Genomic DNA, 20,107 nt, shown 5'->3' with positions numbered 1-20,107 from the left:
TCTGTGGCAGAGCCAGGGGTTGAGCCGTGAAAACCCCATGGCCCACTGGAAAGTTGGCACCTGTAGCTCCAGCCCTGGAATCGGTGCCTATACAAGGAGTCGCAAATTAACTTCTGAAGAGCTGCATGTGGCTCCGGAGCCACAGGTTGGCCACCTCTGCTCTAGAGAGAGAGAAAAAACTTCCTATATTTAAATTCAGCTAACATGAACTGTCAGTTTCAGATTAAATAGAATACATAATTACATTTTAATCAAGATTATTGGATTATTGCAATAATCATTGAAGGCATATTACTTCAGTTCACAAGAACAATTTACACTGATCTAATAAAATTCAAAGCCAATACAGAAGTACATCCACTGCATATACTTTATTTCCTGACATATCTGCTCATTAATTTCCTGACAGGCTATCCTGTGTCTGTGGTATAGTTATTTTACTTCTTTACATCCATACTCTTACTAATAGGTAGTAAGTGGAAATCCATTCTCCCCTTCAATTAGTATTAAAGTATTTTTATTTTGAAATATAATAATATGCATAAGAGCCTATTAACATACAGAAAGCAGCAAGATAGACTATATAAATTACCTGATGTAAAGAAAACCTCAGCAACAAGTTTCAAGAAATATGTTATACATAAATCATGACAATTAGGCATGAAGCCTTGAAATATTTATTTAAAAGAGGCAACAAACACTGTCATAGCTTCTACCTCCTTACAAACTAATGACCTGACAAACAATTACAGTGTTATATTGAATGCAAGAGCTTACGGACAAACTTTCATCACAATGTCATGACCATTAAAATGATGATCTAGAGAGACAGAATTCTGTAAAATTTTTCAGCATCAAGCGTCAAACTTGATTCCTCAGCCATTTCCAAATTAAAACCAGACTCATTCCCTTCCCTATATAACAGATAGTTGTATGGCCCCAGCATAAATATACAAATAGTGTAACTGATACAATTCCACAGTTGTATGCCAGCAGAGCTCCAGCAGCATGTAATAAATTGAATACTTTCACGCTGGAAAAGGAAAAAAAGTAACATTCTTACCTTTGATGTCCTTGTTGCATCAGAAGGATTTAACACTACTTAAGACAGTGCAAGAGATTCAGGAAAAAATATTTGAAATTAAGATGTTTCCACATTGACTAAAAACTAAATTACAACTCTGCAAAGACCAGAGAATCATTTTAAGATGAAATTCAGATATTAAAGAAGGCTTTGGGAATGGATCTTTGGGATCTGTCCTTCATTTCTGGTGATACTAGAAGAGATCAACTGAAGTTATTGTGAAATGAGAGTATACCGGACAATCGACCAATTACACAAGTACATGAAAAATTCCAACAACTACAGATATTTGCGAAAACACAGGAATTCCCATCAAGTTACAAACTTAAGTTTACACACATAGAGATTAGCAAGATTTTTTTCAGGGAAGGAATGTCGAATATTGCACTTTCTGTATAAGAACATTTGCAGTACATTAGAACTGAAACCATTTAAAGATACTGAAGCTTTAGAATGCACGATAGAGAAGATACTTATCTCAGAGAATATACATACTACTCTTTCACATATTATAGTCTTCTGTGCAGGGAAGATTTGCAAATTGCTATAAGCAAAAGGAAATTTTCAAGTGAATTTTCCTAAAAGTTATCTTACAAAAAGAAAACTAGAAGTATAAAAGTATTATGCATCCAGCCTAACCAAGACAGAGATATGGTATCCTATATCTATAAATCTTATAAACTGTTTCCTTTGACAACATGACAGAACTGTTTATGAACAGTATTATGCAGTTCCACCTTTTATAGCATCATTCACACAAATACAAGCCAACTCTGTCTCCTTTATTTTTATATTAACAAATATATTACAAATATTTTATATTACAGCAAACAGGAATTCTCCACAAACAGTTGATTCTTGTACCTTTCCCACACACCCACACCTCCCCTTGCAGCTTGGCGACTTGCCTCGCCAATGTCACTGCCAATAGGAAAGCTACCTTCCATGATGGTGAGACAGGGAGCACGAGGCCAAAGGCTCAAAGGGCAGGCTCATGAGCCTGCTACATCACTCCCCCAGAGCTTGGGCCCAAGATCCCGATGTGGGTGAAGAGTTGCCTGACATGGGACCTTGCTCACACCGCGTCTTATCCTTTCCCTTGCGGGAGGATGGAGACCAGCCTCGTCCCACCTTCTTGGGCTTCGTGGTGGGAGCCATGGATGGGGACCGGTGCTGGCTAGTGGATGGTCCCGGTGGGGCACTACACACCAAGGTCACGGTACTTGGCACCAAGTCGGAGCATTGCTCCAGTGCTGGGGTGCTAGTCGACTCCATAAGAAGCACTCTTAAATGAAAATCACGCTCCTTCTTAGTTCTTGGCTTGAAGGACTTGCACATTTTGCATTTCTCACTAATACATCCTTCGCCCAAGCAACGCAGATAACTGCTATGTCGATCACTAACGGGCATGGACCTCTTGCAGCGATCACAGGGCTTAAAGCTTGTATTCCTGAGGCAAAATCCCATTCGGGACCTACAAAGTCTCTAACTATAGCTAAGAGATTTATAAACACTAATAAAAAAACTATATACAGTATAAATAGGAAATAACTAGTTCGTATGAACAAGCAGCTACAGCACTAACTGAAGCAGATACAGTTCCAGCACCATCACTAGCGGTAAGAAGGAACGGAGGGTGGAGGGGGAACTGGCAGCATCCTATATATCTGGCGCCCCTCGGGCATGTGCACACCACTCCAGGGGGCACCGGAGTCGGTCCCCTATACTGCTGAGGGAAAAACTTTCAGCACCAGTGCATGTGATGAGCATGTGATACGTGATGAGCACACACGCCTAAGTTGAACGACATGAGCAATCACTCGAAGAAGAATGGATAATACTGTATATTCCTGATGTACTGTCCATCAGATTTCAATTCTCTTCATTTTTTTTAAATGTGATAAATAATGCACCTATGCTTTGAACTATAACTGTCACTGTGTACAAGTTATGTGGTTTTTTTTGCTCATCTACATATTCAACAAGAAATTGCAAGAGATTCTTTTTAACAGCTATCTTCAAATCACACAGAAGTCAAACTGGCAGATGGATGTTTAAAACCAAAGCACATGTATTCCATAAAAGATGCAATATAGCCTCAAGACATTGCTAGTGCAATTTGCTTAAATGCTCTATGAGAATTATGGAAAATAAATGTTGTTCATTATGTAAAGTATCTCTTATACTAGTTGACATCTGCGGCTAAAAGAAGATATGAACATGAAACACTATTTGTGGCAATCAGACTTTTCATTACTGAGACTAATTTGTCTGCAACCCTTGCAATCCTGGACTCTAATTTGTGTAATATAATCTTTTATATTTCAGATAATTCAGTGTTCTTTACAGTTAAGTGTATATAAAAATGCTGGGTCTTCATTCGGTTTCATGTTTTAATAAAGAAACTATCTGATGTGACCTCCTCCCCACCCCCAAAATAAAAATTTGAGTTAGAATATTGTCATGTATAACCAAAATTATAAGCAACTCAAATCTTTTGACACTGAGCTTCCAGAACACAAAATGTTGTTGCCAACCAGGAGACAGGGAGGATTTTTTCCATTCTCATTTGAATTTCTCCATGATGTCTGAGATTTTTTTCTGAGAGCGCAACCCCCCCTCCCATTTAAAAATTCCCTCTAAAGTAAAATTTAATTTTGGGAGAAAACTTAAGCAAAGTATTCTATTTGTTAAAGATTACGGTTTAATAAAGATGTCTGATTTGTTAAATCAAAAGACTTTGCCCATTTACTTTGTACTGTTCAGTTACAGTACTTTAAATTATAAGATCTTTACAATTCAACCACTGATAGTCCATCACATCACACAAAACACCCAGGAAAAAACCTGATTAATGGCGATGACTCACCTGTAACTTAAATTCTTCAAGATGAATGCTATACATTCCCACTTATGGGATACACCAACAGTGCAGTCTGGATGCACTGACAATACATCTCAGGATCCAAGCTGCATCATCAGTACATACCATGAGCGAGAATGTGCAGAGGCTACTCAAAGGAGCAAAACACGTTAACGTTGAAAGAGAATTTCACAGGAGTCCTGTTCTCACCCAGAAACCAGTTACCATTACTTTAAAAAAAAATCTCATCAACTTTAGAAAACTCCATATATATATATGTATTTTTTTTCCCAGGGTTTCCAGTTAAGAAATGCAGCCACATTTTCACTGATTATTACCCTGTCTTACACTGTTCACCCAGGCTTAGCTTTATTCCTAAAATATAAACAAAATAACTAGGAAGTAAAATTCCTTTTTCTATTTGAGGGATCCATTTTCAATACACCAAAACAATATCATTACAATATTACTCAATACAAAAACCAAAACCCAGATGTTAGTTGCTGCACAATATAGATAAAAATATGGACACGTATTTGTTACGTATACAAATCTACAATGGCACAGAATTTACATTTCATTACACCATTTCATCATTCCATTTTTATTAAAAAATTATGTTAGTCTACTAAGATGCCTTACTGAGAATATAGATAGTTCTGATATAACTAAAATTGAGAAATGCTAATATGAAACAAAACATTTTAGATGAGCAATATAATTTTTTACTTACCTTTAAAAGTTCAAAATAGTGAAGACAGTGATAAACAGGAGCAAGAAGCAGCCTCGGTAGAACATATTGAACAGCCTCTTTAAAACCTTCTCCTATTGACTGGAAACAAAAATGGTCTTAATCTTAAAACAATAGATGTGTTGTTGTAACACAATGGTATATTCTTAAAAACATTAAAAAAGATATTGTACCTGTAAATAGAATGCTGCTCCAGGCTTTGATAACTGACTAAGAAAGTGATCATGAAAAGCAGGTCGCAAAATATCTTGAGCGTATGATTCATACGGATCAAATGCCAGTTCCTAAGAAGAAATACAAAGTACATTTTTAAAATAGGTTAGTATCAAAGCTTCATGTTATTGGTAAAAATATGAAGTATATTACACAGGAGAAAAACTTTATAATTTTATCAGTAAGCACATTTATAAAGATTTCGGCCCCAATCCTGAGAAGATTTAGGCACATACTTAACCTCATGCATTTAGTTATCAGTGTGTAAAGTTAAACTCATGCTCAAGCCTTTGCAGAAACAGGGTCTTAGACACTCCCATTTTGATTTCAGTCTCTAAAGGTCAAGTTTGATATTTCTAAACCTTAAATCTCTTGTTCATTTCATTTCTGCCAGCACCTTGTCCCTCCACCTGCATGCACTGGTAATAAGGAGGAATTCTGATAGTTGGGTGCTGGGCCTGAAAATTTGGTGGCATGAGGGGATGCTCATGCAGCTTTGAATGGTCAAAGCCCTTCAAAAATGTCTCAAAGACCTGTGTAACCAGGTGGCAATACCTTAGCGGGGAAGCTCCCCTCCAAAAACTGCCAAAACACACTTTGGAATTATGAGTGGAAGATACCCATAGTGAAACTGGTCCCACAGCCTTTTTGTGACTCAAACTAGTCTGCAGTCTCAGAATCAAGGGTAGGTCAGCAGTGTAAATCTTGAGAGCCTGGGAAAATCTGCCCTGTGATGACTGTTTCTTTGAAGAAGGTACATGTCAATGTAGGCAGCCAAGACAGCTGAAACAAAGACGTGCTGAACTACCAAAAAACCTTTTTTTTTTTTTTTATAATTACTCCAGTTATCTAGGACATACAAGGTTTATAACAAAAAATATATATATTATAAAAACAAACTTTAATGTTCTTACTTACCTCTGCTAGGTCTTCAAAACAACTACCTACTAAGGGGTGGGGGCTGCCTTCATCTGTCATTTCTACGGTGTCTTCAATGTGGCCCAGTAGCTTCACACTAAGTTCATGAATATCTGATATACGACTAAATATATTTTCCACATCCTGAAGGAAGAAATTGAACCACCAGACAATAAATATCAAAGGTGAATAAGAAAGAGAAATTAAATCCATAAGACAAAATATATAGCACACAACGCAAGCTACTTAATCAGTTAGCATATTGAACAAACACTGATTAGTTTCTCAGCTAAAGCAAGGTTATAAATATTGTAGGTAACGGACAGGTGATTAATTACTGAGACTCATATTTGGAAGAAAAATAATGGGAGAAGAAACAGAGAACTTAAGTTACTTATCTTAACCTGAATTTAGCAAATAGGGCTAGTTCTTTCATAGAATCAAACTCTTTAGTGTTTCTCACAAGTGTTGCCTTTTGGTTTCCAGTTCGAATTTGAATTAAGAATAGTAATGACCCACATGTTAACCTGCCCTATGCAGTATACACAGTATTACACACAAATCATAATATCATGCAATTGCCCAGTTTGTGTTCTGAACCCACTGGTGAATCCCAAAGTCTAGCAGAGAAGAAAGATGAACCTGTGGAGAGGTGACCCAAACTTTTCAGCTTTTTTACTCTTAAGTAATCCAGTTTTCAGCAGTTCAGGATCTACTGCACATACCCAACAGAACTGCCACTGACTTCAGTGGAGTCAGAATTTCACCCTACAGCTCAGTACCCTTATAGAAAGAATGGGTGGAGGAAAGATTTAGCAGAATCAGAAAAGACAGTTCAACTAAATAGAGCTCTAGCATTCAGAGAGAGATCTCATGTAGCTAAGAAAGTGCATGGCACTGACAGGAAAACAGACATTACAATTCCCATACCATGACAGACTACAGGCCTATTAATACAATATTGCAAAAACAGGCAGCACTTGCAGTTTGCAATTTTTTTGAAACTCTGCACACCTCCTAAACTTCTACCCAGTAATGCACTTAGCCAATGATGCAATTTTATTTAATTATGCAATGCCAAACAAAGAAGAAGAATATCCTTCTGGTTCCTCAAACATGGTCAGTTTATGACCTGAAGCATAAGTTTTGATCATCCTCGATGGTCTTAAATCTTTGCATTTATCTAGAATCTTTCATAAGAAGCTCTTAAAAAGTATCAAAAAGGGGTAGCCCTTCTACTTACAAACACTTTCCCCTTCTACTTACAAACATCAATAAATATTTTTATTCTTTCCCACACACTTAAAATATATATATATATACACATATAGAACCTGAGGCATAAAGGTTAAGTTACTTGCAGAACATCACACAACCCAGTGGCAGAGTTAGTGACTAGGGGCTCCCAATTCAACGTCATTGAATATCTCCACAATCCTGCCTCTGTTTATATTTTCAAGGCACTTCAGCACCTACATAGCGATAGGTGCTTCATAAACAGAAGATAGGCACGACAGCATGGTAGACTAGGGCATTCAAACAATTTGGATCTTAATGTGCATTTCAATGTTGTCGGTTTTGCTTTTTAAAATGCAGTCTATATGGTAGCTGTACAAGTGGGTTGAGAAATGGTACAGGAGAAACTTCCTTCTATCCTCATAATGTCAATACAATAGTTCCCAATGCACTAAATTGGCTTTCTAGGATGCCAGAGAAGTGCAAGGGGAATATAATGCTGCATGGTATAGGACACTCAGCGCACCCTGCTCTACAATTCTATATTCTGGGTTCTAGATTTCTGGGCTGGGAGGGAGGAAAACATCCTCCTAATCCCTCATCATTTATTTCAGGATGAGCTATAATACGTTCCCATGCTGCCTCTCCTTTCTTATCTACATTTCAATCCTTACACCATGTGTGCATGCACACACCCCTTTTCTCAGCCTGTTCTTTCAGAGCTGCCTTTGTAGGTGAGCGGCAGCATCAAAATAACATCTGTTACTGTATTTTGTTTGTTCATAGTTCTGGGCTGGAGCAACAAGCGTGGAGAAACAGATGGCTTTCTGATAGTTCTTCCTATACTATAGAAATGTTACACTAGACAAAAGTTAGGTCCCAGAAATTCTCACCTCCATTAATGCAAACGTAAGTTTGATATGCATCAGTTGTAACATCTATATAATACTTACATGAGCTGAAAACAATTTGGAATTGGAGACAAAAGGCTCTCTAAAAACTTTTATAATGAGATTTAGTTCCCTTATGTACTGTCGAACCTCTGCCATAAATGACTTGACTAGATCATAATAGGTTTGTTCTCCTGAGGTGGAGGGTTCCTCATCAGATAAAGTTAGTGCACTTATATCTTCTACATCTTGATGGAACATATCCATCAACACCTGTGTAAATGAAATTGGAGAAAGTTATACACAAAAAATAGATACAAAAATTACCGGCGGGGGGGAATAAGTTGTTATAAAAGATCTAGTTGACTGCTATTAATGGGAGGCTTTGTATGTTGTCTTGAGGTTGGTTAAATATATTTGGTAAAAAGGAAATTGAATTAAGAAAAAGCAATTCAACAAACTATGTATCATCCTAATTCTAACTCAGCTACAAGAAAGAACTGACTGGCAGTTTGGGCTGTTCTACACTTTATATCCCATATGGAAGAGGGGTGCCAGGTTCATGCATGTGAGGCGCACACACCTACAAGAGGGATCCACGTGGACAAATGCTTGGAAATATACAATTTGGTTAATTTGTCTGTCCTCCATATGGGGTAGGGAGGAAGCAGAAAGAGGGAAATATAGCTTATATTATTTGAGACTGATCATACTTAAGATGCTAATGGACAGAAGGTAAGGATTACATTACATAAAGGGGCAGCCTACAAGGCGTGTGAAGGTACTTGAGGGAATACTGGACTAATGCATACCTATGACAGAGCATAGGCAAGTGTTGACAGCTTTATAAGGTCTCAGAGTTAACTGATAAGGCTGGGCTAAGTCTGGAAACACTGTATGGGCCATGTCTGCGTTTGATGTGGTGAATAAGGCAGAGCCACAGAAGTCTCCCTCTAGCAGGTTGTTCCTTCAGAGCAAATACCAGCAGGCTGGATGCTTGCTTCAGAGCCTTTAAGAAACCTGGGAGGTTTCTGCTGTTTATGCATGGGGTTGTTGCAACTCTTCAGAAGTGTGACTGTAGTGTATGAGGCACCCTTACATCCAAACCTTGTTAAGGCTGGTTTCTTGGCCAACGTATTTTGTTAGTTCCACCAACAGCTGAAGGAGGCAGAAGATTAGGAGAAAGAACCAAAGGAATCAGCATCATTAGCACAATCATATGGCAGGTACCCAAGCTTCTGCTGAATATCCACATACAGACATGTATCTTTACAAGCAACAGTGATGGAGACAGCTGCCCTATACTACTAAGTCCTGGTCTACACTCCAGAATAAGATCAACATAAGACAGCTTATGTCAACCTAATTATGTCAGTGTACACATTCCAGCCTTGCTCCCACCGATGTGAATGCTCTACTACCCTGAGATAATAACTCCACCCCCATGAGAGGCATAGGGCTTATGTTGATGTAGTTAGGGCGAGGCAATGTCTGTGTAAACACTGCAGGTTACTTACATTGGCTGTCATTCTTATCAATGTCAGGGCTCCATGCTGGAGCTGTGAAATTGACAAAGTGTTCACAGCTTGGGCTGTCACTCCAGGTAGGGTGGGGGAGCTCCAGCTAAAGCCTGGCTGTCCTCCCAGGGTGCTGGCTCCCCACTGGGTTGCTGCCCCAGATCCCTGCTTCCCATAGGGGGCCTGAGGCGGGTGGGGAAGTGCGTGCTCCCGGTGGGGAGCTCAGCAGATCTGAGAGCCCCAGCTCTAGCCCCCCACACTGCCCTTCTTAAGTCAGTGGAAGTGCTCCTTATGAGACCGTGCACCACTGACAGAAGGAGGTTAGTGTGGACACGAACCACTGCAGTAATTACTGCAGTGGTTGTAAGTCAACCTAACATAGGTCAACTTAAGCTTGTAGTATAGACATGCCTTAAGTGTCTTAATGGTCGCTAAGGTCTCACAAGGTACTTCCCCCATCTGTTTCTTCCTTAGCCTTAAAGGAAAGCGAAGAGGCTTCAGCCTTATATTGACTGTGCCAAGACAGGGGACTATTCACTGGAGCAACAAGAAACAAAAAACCCAATGAGCTGATTAACACATGTAATGCCAATAACAGACAGGGCAAACAGTGAGAAGGGGACACAAGAAAAGGTTCCATGGACTTCAATGAAACTAGAGGCTCTGACCTCTCTTGAGGGACTGATTACAAGTTGTGTGGGGTTTTTTTGTTTTTGTTTTTTTAAAGGGAAAAAAATACAGATTGTTTGCCCTCCAATGTGTCAAAAGATTGAGACTAGGGGTCCAAGGCAGCTAGAATGCAGCAACGCTTGATAACAAGCCAAAGGAATTTGGCTCATCGACCACAGTCAGAAAGACAGTGTTCTGGAGCACTGGGGAATGCTGAGGTTGCATGAAGTGTCCCAAATAAAACCCTAGGAATGCTCTACGTTGAAGTCACTGTTAGTCTCAAAATAGCAATAATTTTAGAAGTTCATGTACTGCTGGGGGGTTTCTAAAGGAAGATGCATATCAAAATTCTACATTACAAATACATTTAAGGACTAAGAATAATACTCAACATGGAGATTTTTAGACACTATTCAAGATCTAGTTAAAAATTTAATACTGCCCAAAAAAAATTCCATTCCTTTGACACTAATGAACTATGCCACCTACCTTATCAGCACACATTGCCACTTTAATGTCTTGTTTTGTAATTTCATAATGTCTTATATTTCGTACGTAATTCCCAACCAGCTTTAAGATATCTGCAGAAATATATTCTAATACTGCTACTATGTAAACAGATACTTGGTGGTCAATTTTATAACCTAGAACTTCCTAAAAGTAAAAAAAAACAAAACAAAGTGCATCATTAAATGTGTTATACAACCAGTCAAATAACTAATTTATGTATTTTAGAATAAACCTATGAAATCATATGTTTAGTGCAATAGTCATTAGATAGTCAACATCTATCCACCATTAGTACTGGCAATACTTCTCTCTATATGTATAACAGAAATAACAGTGATATCACAGGTAACACTACATGGTTCAAACTGACTTTGAAATGTTAACTCTACCAAGCATTTATAACATGCAGTACAGTTCTAATTGACACACTCTAAAAGCACTGAATTCTCTTTATTACTCAGCTAGAATAAAAGTATTGCAATTTTTGGCAGACAAGTATTTAGGGTTTTCTTTTTTTCAAAAATTGTTACTAACCTTTCAAGATGTATTGCACATATACATTCCTCTCTTGATGTACATGCACCCTAAGCAGAACACCAGAAATTTTTCCCTCAGTGGTACTCATTTGGTGGGGCTTGAGCACCCTCTGCTGGTGCCAGTAAAGGGGCCCAGCTGACCCTGAGCCCCTCAGTTCCTTCTATCCAGAAAGAAGGATGTAGAGGGACAGGAGGGCAAGTTGTAGAACGGACACGTGCAACACATCTCATAGAACTGTCTTTTTTTCCCTTTGAGTGACTGCCCATGTGCATTCCATTCTTGGTGAGTGTCAAGGAGTTAAATAGATGGAGGGATCAGAGTTTATGTACCCACAGACTGCAGTACATCTCAGCCAAATTTGGCATAATTTCTGAACTATTGGGTGATGGTGTAATGGGAGGAGAAAGTGGGCACCGATGACTAGGTTGCTGCTTTACAAATGTCCAGCATAGGGATCTGCACTAGGAATGCCACTGAGGATGCCTGAGTTCTTGTGAAGCTTGCCCGGTGGTGAAACACCTGTCAGAGCATAACAAGTGCAGATGCTTACAGTTTTTTAAGATGAAATTCTTTGTGACGAGACGGAAAGATCTTTAATTCTGGCCACTATAGTCACGAACAGAAAACTTGGATGGGGTATAAATACAATTAGGAAAACCATGGTAAAAATTTTAGCCTGGCTTCACACTTTCTCTGTGCGAGGCATAAAGTCCCTGCAAATTTGGCAACACTCCCCAATAAGAGCTTCCCCAAGGCACTTAAAGCAACTTGAGTGTGTGTCACTCACGGGAATAGCCTTATTTCAGGAAACACAGGGCTTGAAGCCTGGTGACTGAGGCATCCCTTGGCATCGGGAATCAACTGAAACCGATGGGGTAAAATCCTAACAGAACAAACATGAAACTATTTACAATAAAATTCAGTAGTCTGTGCTCTCTTGTGAATACTTGCAAAAGCAAGAAGAGCCATTCCAGTGACTGTCACAGAAGGTAAGGTAAGGAGGAACTAAGGGAGCATGGGGTTGGCTAGGCCCTTTATACCGGTGCCAGCACTTTGAGCCGCCCAGATGGGTATCATTGAGGGGGAACTTTCCAGTGGAATACGCATGTAGAATCATTTGAAGAACTTAAAAACTTCTGGGAAGGATAATCATAGTCCTAAATGTATTTAACAAGCATACAATTAACTGAAATAGAAATATTACAATGATGATGATACAGGACATACACTAAAATCCAGATTTGTTTTATTCCTTTTGATTTACACTTCAGGCAATATACAGACAATGAATGAAAATGTCAACTTTAACATTATATAGTTCTGTAAAAGACAGGTTTGCTTAATTTTAAGTAGCAAGGCAATCAATTATGATTTGAATACTTACTTTTAACAATGGATGGATTTTTTCTACTGGGAGAGATAATGGATTTCTTCGTTTCCTCTTTTCAATAGCAGACTGGGCATCAGCTATTGCCCACTTATCAATTGGATGGGGAAAACTTTTTTGAACACGATCCTTAGGAGACAGAAAACAAGCACTAAGGGCTCAGTGAATAATCTGAATGTATTCAGCAAGTAGTATACTTGTTTAGACAGAGATTTCACTGTTACAGATTAAAAGCAATTCCTTAAAAGGAATAATTTATTTTGATTCAACTGTGTTTTAATGTACAGATAGAAACTAAAGTTATACCAAAAACTGTACAGCGACACATACCCTAAATGCTGTACACTAAATATATGCTGCGCACAAAAAACTATACTCAAAGAACATTAAGGTTGCAAAGTTAAGCACTCAATTAGGAAACACTCACAGGTGTGTTGTGAAGTTAAGTTTATTAATGTATGTGAAGCACTCAGATGCTACAGTGATGAGTGCCATGGAAAAGGCCACAAGGAAATTAATAATTCTGTCTTCAAAGCAGCGTTTGAATAGTATGCAGTGACTAAGACATGGAGCCACACATCGCATAATAAAAGGTTAAAATAAAATACTGAGTAGCTGTTCTGTGAGCACAGTCCATCCTGTGCACTGAGTAAGGCAGTGGTCCTGTGGAAAAAAACTAGTCTGTGATCATGTAATTAAAGACCGTAATTACACACACACACCACTAGGGAGCCAAATTAAGATTCATGGGCAAGCTTAATTCTGGTGTTCCTGAATTGCTGAGTGGTTGACTTTGCAACCTTAATGTCCTATTAACACAGGTTTTTTATGTATAATTTTCTAGGCTTTTAAGAAGGCAAACTAAAAATCAGAAATTTCTTCATGTCAAACTATATCAACTCCAACATGGTTCAGTAAGGTTAGATCTACATCACAGACTTTTGCCACTTGAGCGAAGAGACTGAACGCAGCAGAAGTCAATCTCTATGTAGGCCAGCCACTGAGGGAGAGATGAGACATTTTGCCAGTGGGCTCTCGGCTATTTGCTGACAGAGGAATGTTCAGAATCAGAACCTGGAATAGAACTCAGGATTCCTGAGGTGATCACCCTCTAATAGTTGCACACAGGGACTATTCACCCCTTCTTGTCAACTGTTGAGAAGGGCCCACTTCCACCTTAATTGAACTGGCTTGTCAGCACTGACTCCCCACTTGGTGAGGCAACTCATCTTTTCATGTACTATGTATTTATAGCTGCCTCTGTATTTTCCACTCCATGCATCTAATGAAGTGGGTTTTAGCCCACAGAAGCTTATGCCCAAATAAATGTGTTAGTCTCTAAAGTGCCACAAGGACGCCTTGTTGTTTTTGCTGATACAGACTAACACGGCTACCTCTCTGAAACCTGTCAAAGGCTACTGTATCAGTTTTATAAATGTCATGTGATATCTTTCTGGGAGGGCTAGTGATGGTATTCATGGCTCAATGGGTGAGCTCAATAATGATTCCAACAGGGAAATAAAGTCAGTAGGGGGTAATTAACGCAAATCTCTAATGTAGGTAACAAGTCTGAGGAAGCTTCACCCATGCTAGTTTGACCCAGTTCAAGAGTCATGGAAGACAAAGAACTGGAAATGGTATAAAGATAATGATAGTCCTGATTTGGGAAAAGGGACACTCTCTCTTGGTTAGAGTTTCACGTCAATTCTTGGATTGAGAGAGAGAGAGGTCCTGCACAAATTGCCTGAACTACTTTAAGCTTACCAGGGTCTGTTGAAGATGGATGACTGCCTAGTAAGCCAACCTCTGGAGAAAATTTTGAAAGAACATCATAACTCTGAACAAAACATTATGGAACATTTCAGAGTTACGAACAACCTTCACTCCCGAGGTGTTTGTAACTGTGAGGTTCTACTGTATTCCTCAGAGAGAGATTTAGAAGCATGAAAACTTCTCTCTCATATTAACAGAAGTTGGTCCAATAAAAGATATATGCCTCACCCACCATGTCTCTCTAATATCCTGGGACCAACACAGCTACAACACCGCATACATGTATTTCTCATGACATTTTAAAGTGCTAATTAGACTAATCATCCACAGCATCCCAAATTAAACTCCAAAATACAGAACAGATAAACATTCTCTGTACCTCTACATCCAGAAAGCTTCTTGGCTGGGCTTGGCACAGCATATTCAACAACTGCAGAATTAACTCCTCAACATATTGTAAAGCATCTTCAGCTGAGGAAAGTTTAGGATGGACTTGCACCTGAACCTACATTGAACAGAAAATTGATTTAAACCTTGCACACTTTTCCCCAGGAGTCCATGCTTTATTTCCACAGAAGTTAACTTACAGTTAAAAGAATTTCAGGAGCATGACACCACAGACCTAAAAACTAAGAGAGCCAGAATTTTATGAGGCATAAATCAGCATAGCTCACAGATTGAAGTCAAATAAACCATACCAATTTGTGCCAAATCTAACCCACAGTACTTAAGTGAACACATTTTGCAATACGCAACATTTGATGCTGACTTAGTTCTACTGCAATGTCTACAAGACATTGTCTGATAACGAGTGGGCTGTGAAGCAGCTATGCATATATATATTTTTTAAATAAACATTGCATATTTTTCTCTCTCCCTCCCTTCATCTATTGTTTGCAGACTAAACTTTTTAGTCTGGAACAGTCTGTGTGTGTACTATGCTTAATGCAATGTGAGCTACCATAATGCAAATATTACAATAATTTTTAAGGTACAGGCACTATATTTAAAGAGTTTCACCTTTTTAGGAAAATTTAGCAACCTTGAAGCTTAAAATTTAATCAATTTGCCTAGAGAGTTTGGCTTTCAACAAAAGTAAGTTTCCTTTAGTGTTGTCTGAAGTTAAACTACCTTAAGTGCCAGTTGCACTGGTTCAGAATAATTAAGTATTCAAAACAATCTCCAAAATAAAAATATTTACAATATATTACTTCATCAGTTCTGCACTCAGTAATGCTTCAAATTTTACAAATGTGAATGTTACACAGTAAAGAGTAAAACTTAGATTTGCAGTTATAGCTGGGAATAAATTCCCAGTGGCTAAATATAGTGAAGATGCACTCCCCTCCCACCTGTTAAACTACAGATTTCATTTTCTGGAATACCTGTTTAGTAATTAAAAAGTACTATCTGAAACATGACTGCAGTGTAATGTTTGCTTCCTACCCCTGTAGCTAACAAATAGCTTGGTTTTAACAGTTTAGGTACACACAAAGTACAAAGTCTCAGGCTGTGTCTACATTGCCACTATCAGTTCTAAAACTTTGGTCCTTCAAGGGTATGAAAAAACACCTCCCTGAACGACAAAGTTTTAGCACTGAAAAGCGCCAGTACAGATAGTGCTTTATCACCGGGAGACGCGCTAAAGCCACCACTGCTCGTTCGGGGTTTGTTTGTTTTTTTTAAATACATTGCCGGGAGAGCTCTTCCCCAGCGATAAAGCGCGTCTACACTGCCATGTCACAGTGCTGCCGCGGCCATGCTGTAATGTTAGCAGTGCAGACATACCCTTAGAAGTAATATATTTAAAAACACCTAAGAATATTGCTCTTAGGAGTATTCACCACAACTGTTTAAGTATTTGTGCCAAAGGAAGCTAATAGGTAACAACCTTCATAGTCATACCAAGTAGCAAAACTGTCAAATTTACTATCCCGCCACAACCCAAACTCCAAAACCCACTATCAGTCACCCCAATCACCACAAACCCCTAAGCTACCTTCCCCAAATCATAAACCATCAATCTATCCAATCCGAATATCAACCCAACATGCCAACATTCAGTAAATGATTAATTATGGAGGCATCATTAATAGCTCCATAGTTAAGGCTGCGTTCATATTTGCACTTACAGCAGGAATTAAATCTTACGAGAAAAAAAAAAGGCATAAAACGTGCATGCATCATTCTGCCTCAGAAGCAAAAGCCTACTGGGCCTGCTGAAGCACTCCATGAGGCTTCATGTTTGGGTACTGTTCTCTGTTATAGATCCTGCCTTTGAATTTGTTTAGTTTGCTAAAACTTTAATGAGAGAGTGGGTTTAGTATGACAAATTATGTCCACACTTGGTGGGTCTTAAAGCATCGCTAGGAGTCATTGCTTTTTACCTTAAAATCCCTGGCAAATCTTGAAAAACAAATCTCTGTGCAAACTGACTGACCAGAGCATTTATTCTGGATCTGAAGCAAATTTGATTTTTGCCCAGCACCTCATTCTGACCAGCGTGTATGATATGGTTTTGGTGGCGCTTGTGAAACAGCAGGAAAACTACTAGCCTATCAGGCAAAAATCGGGGACAGCTCAGTTCACAGAGTGCAGTAATTACCATAGTATCATATGCTGTTTGTATTTCCATTACATAGAACCTAAACCTTCCAACTGGTATTAGAGCACCACCATAGTAACTGCTGTACAAATTGAGTAGGACAGTCCTTGTCCTAAAGAGCTCACAATCTAAATTAGGATGCAACAGTGGATAAACCAAAAATATAGGTTTAGCGAGGGAAGATAAGGAAAGCAGCAATGAGAATATGCATTAATGCAGGCTGGCACATGATTTCAAGATTTGTTAAACAGTGCAAAACTGATTGGAAAACCGTTCCCAGAGAATAGTTATCAGTGGTTCACAGTCATGCTGGAAGGACATAACGAGTGGAATCCCACAGGGATCAGTTCTGGGTCCAGTTCTGTTCAATATCTTCATCAATTATTTAGATAATGGCATAGAGAGTACACTAAAAAATTTGCATACGATACCAAGCTGGGAGGGGTTGCAAGTGCTTTGGAGGATAAGATTAAAATTCAAAATGGTCTGGACAGACTAGAGAAATGATCTGAAGTAAACAGGATGAAATTCAAGAAGGACAAATGCAAAGTACTCCATTTAGGAAGGAAGGATCAGTTGCACACATACAAAATGGGAAATAACTGCCTAGGAAGGAGTGCTGCAGAAAGGAATCTGAGGGTCACAGTGGACCACAAGCTAAAATGAGTCAACAGTGTAACACTGTTACAAAAAAAGCAAACATCATTCTGGGATGTATTAGCAGGAGTGTTGTAAGCAAGACATGGGAAGTAATTCTTCCGCTCTACTCCGCTCTGATTAGGCCTCAACTGGAGTACTGTGTCCAGTTCTGGGCACCACATTTCAGGAAGGATGTGGACAAATTGGAGAATCCAGAGAAGAGCAACAAAAATGACTAAAGGTCTAGAAAACATGACCTATGAGGGAAGATTGAAAAAATTGGATTTGTTTAGTCTGGAAAAGAGAAGACTGAGGGGAGACATGATAACAGTTTTCAGGTACGTAAAAGGTTGTTACAAGGAGGAGGGAGAAGAAAAATGTTCTTCTTAACCTCTGAGGATAGGACAAGAAGCAATGGGCTTAAATTGCAGCAAGGGAGGTTTAGGTTGGACATTAGGAAAAACTTCCTAACTCCCAGGGTGGTTAAGCACTGGAATAAATTGCCTAGGGAGGCTGTCAAATCTCCATCATTGGAGATTTTTAAGAGCTGGTTAGACAAACACCTGTCATGGATGGTCTAGATCAGAGGTTCTCAAACTGTGGTCCGCGGACATTCAGGTGGTCCGCGGATAGTTCCCTCTAAGGTGCACACCTGGGCAGCCTCACACGAGAAAATGAAGGGCCACCCACCTAACTACTTGAGCCGCAAAGGTGTGGCTCCACTAATTAGGTGCCTGGACCCTGGAGAAGATGCATATGTAAGGTGAGATGGTGGCCTTGGAGGGAATAGGAAGTAGACGGGAGGAGACAGTGGGGAGAGGGGGGGAATTTGGGATGTGCAGGGCTGCGGCGGTCAGAGAAAGATGCGACTTTCCCCAGCTCCAGAGCTGTGGCTGCCGGGAAGAGACAGCCCTCCTTCCCAGCCTTAGCTCTGTGGCAGGGGAGAGACCCCCTCTCCTTCACAGCTCCAGCTCTGGGGCTGTCATAGCAGGGGAGAGAGGGCACATCCATCGTATTAGAAAGGCAAGACTACTGATATTAAAATGAGTTGTGTACTTTTATTTGTAGAACAAAAAAAGTTAATTAAGTTTTTAATTGGGCCCACTGATTTGAATTCATTCAGATTGGTCAGAAGATCTCTGACATGTTCTTTACTTATCCCAATCTGCATCCTTTCCCCTTTATTGTCTATGGCAACTTCACTAGTTGCCCGGTCACGTTATTTTTTGTGAGAAAACTGAAGCAAAAGTTGCTATAGAGGAACTCTGCCTTTCTATCACCTTTCATTGCCAGTTGACCTTCTCCACTGAGCAGCGGACCCACACCGTCATTGATCTTTCGTTTTTTGTCTGACATATTTGAAGAATCCCATCTTCTTGTCTTGAACATTTCTTGCCAGCTGTAACTCATTCGTTGCCTTAGCTTTCCTGATTTTGTCCCTACATGCTTGCACTATTCCCATGTAGACTTCCTTGGTGACATGCCCCTCCTCTTTTGTATCCCTTTTGGTTTTGAGAGAGCTAAAAAGCTCCTTGTGAAGCAACATTGGCCTCCTGTGGCTCTTCTTACCTTTCCTCTGCATCGGAATAGCTTCATGTTGGGCCTCTAGTATTCTGTCTTTTAAGAAATGCCAGACCTCTTCGACTCCTTTTCTTTCTAATTGGTCTTTCCATGGGAACTTGCATACTATTTCTCTGAGTTGAAATCTGCCTTTCTGAAGTCAAATGTCCTTGTTTTTCCTGTTCTCACACCCTCCTTTCCATGTAGGGTGACCGGGTGTCCTGATTTTATAGGGACATTCCCGATTTTTGGGTCTTTTTCTTATATAGGCTCCTATTACCCCCCATCCCCATCCCGATTTTTCACACTTGCTGTCTGGTCACCCAATTTCCATGGGATCTTGAATTTTATCAGATCATGATCACTTCCTCCCAAATTCCCAATTACCTTCACATTCGCAAGTAATTCATCCCTGTTGATCAAAACCAGATCCAAAATGGATGACCCCCTACTTGTTTCCTCAATTTTCTGAATCAGAAAGCTGACCCCCACACATGCTAATAAATACATGAACTCAGAAGATGAAGTTAATGTTCTGTTTACTGAGTTCATATAAATAGCCAAACATCACACGCTAGTACCAAAGACCACTATATATCTGAACACTTGACCACACCCTGAAATGACACGAATATATATATAGCAGTGAGGTAGTGCAGAGGCATGTGATTGCTGTCAGAAGGTGTCAATGAGCTTCAAATTATGGAATTATATCTTAAGTGACTATTTCTACACAGATAAGAGAAAGCTGAATGGACACATTCTTGACTAGGCAGATAACTTGTCAAAATGAGTATTGTTTCATCTCTTTTTATAACTTTAAATCATAAGTTACAATACATACATAATACATTCATAAAACATAAGACAGAGCAAACATGGCAACAGACAAAAGAACAAGGATCGTTTGGCTTTACCATACCTAAAAGCTTATTTCTAGACATACCAAATTTAA

At 39.3% G+C, this 20,107-nt stretch overlaps 1 protein-coding gene across 1 annotated transcript in view; it reads right to left on the bottom strand.

Moving 5' to 3' along the window:
* SOS1 (SOS Ras/Rac guanine nucleotide exchange factor 1) overlaps positions 1 to 20,107 on the bottom strand; it is an 89,733-nt gene that overhangs the window by 53,997 nt on the left and 15,629 nt on the right. Inside the window, exons 2-8 of the mRNA XM_045009885.1 lie at positions 14,728 to 14,853; positions 12,573 to 12,704; positions 10,631 to 10,795; positions 8,019 to 8,228; positions 5,830 to 5,973; positions 4,872 to 4,982; positions 4,681 to 4,779 (exon numbers count right to left, since the gene is read on the bottom strand). Of these exons, the coding sequence (XP_044865820.1) occupies positions 4,681 to 4,779; positions 4,872 to 4,982; positions 5,830 to 5,973; positions 8,019 to 8,228; positions 10,631 to 10,795; positions 12,573 to 12,704; positions 14,728 to 14,853 (987 nt within the window). The remainder of the gene's footprint in view (positions 1 to 4,680; positions 4,780 to 4,871; positions 4,983 to 5,829; positions 5,974 to 8,018; positions 8,229 to 10,630; positions 10,796 to 12,572; positions 12,705 to 14,727; positions 14,854 to 20,107) is intronic.

The sequence above is a fragment of the Mauremys mutica genome, chromosome 3 (genome assembly GCF_020497125.1).
Source record: "Mauremys mutica isolate MM-2020 ecotype Southern chromosome 3, ASM2049712v1, whole genome shotgun sequence".
Lineage (NCBI taxonomy): Eukaryota > Metazoa > Chordata > Testudines > Geoemydidae > Mauremys > Mauremys mutica.
This window is presented reverse-complemented; position numbering and strand designations above follow the sequence as displayed.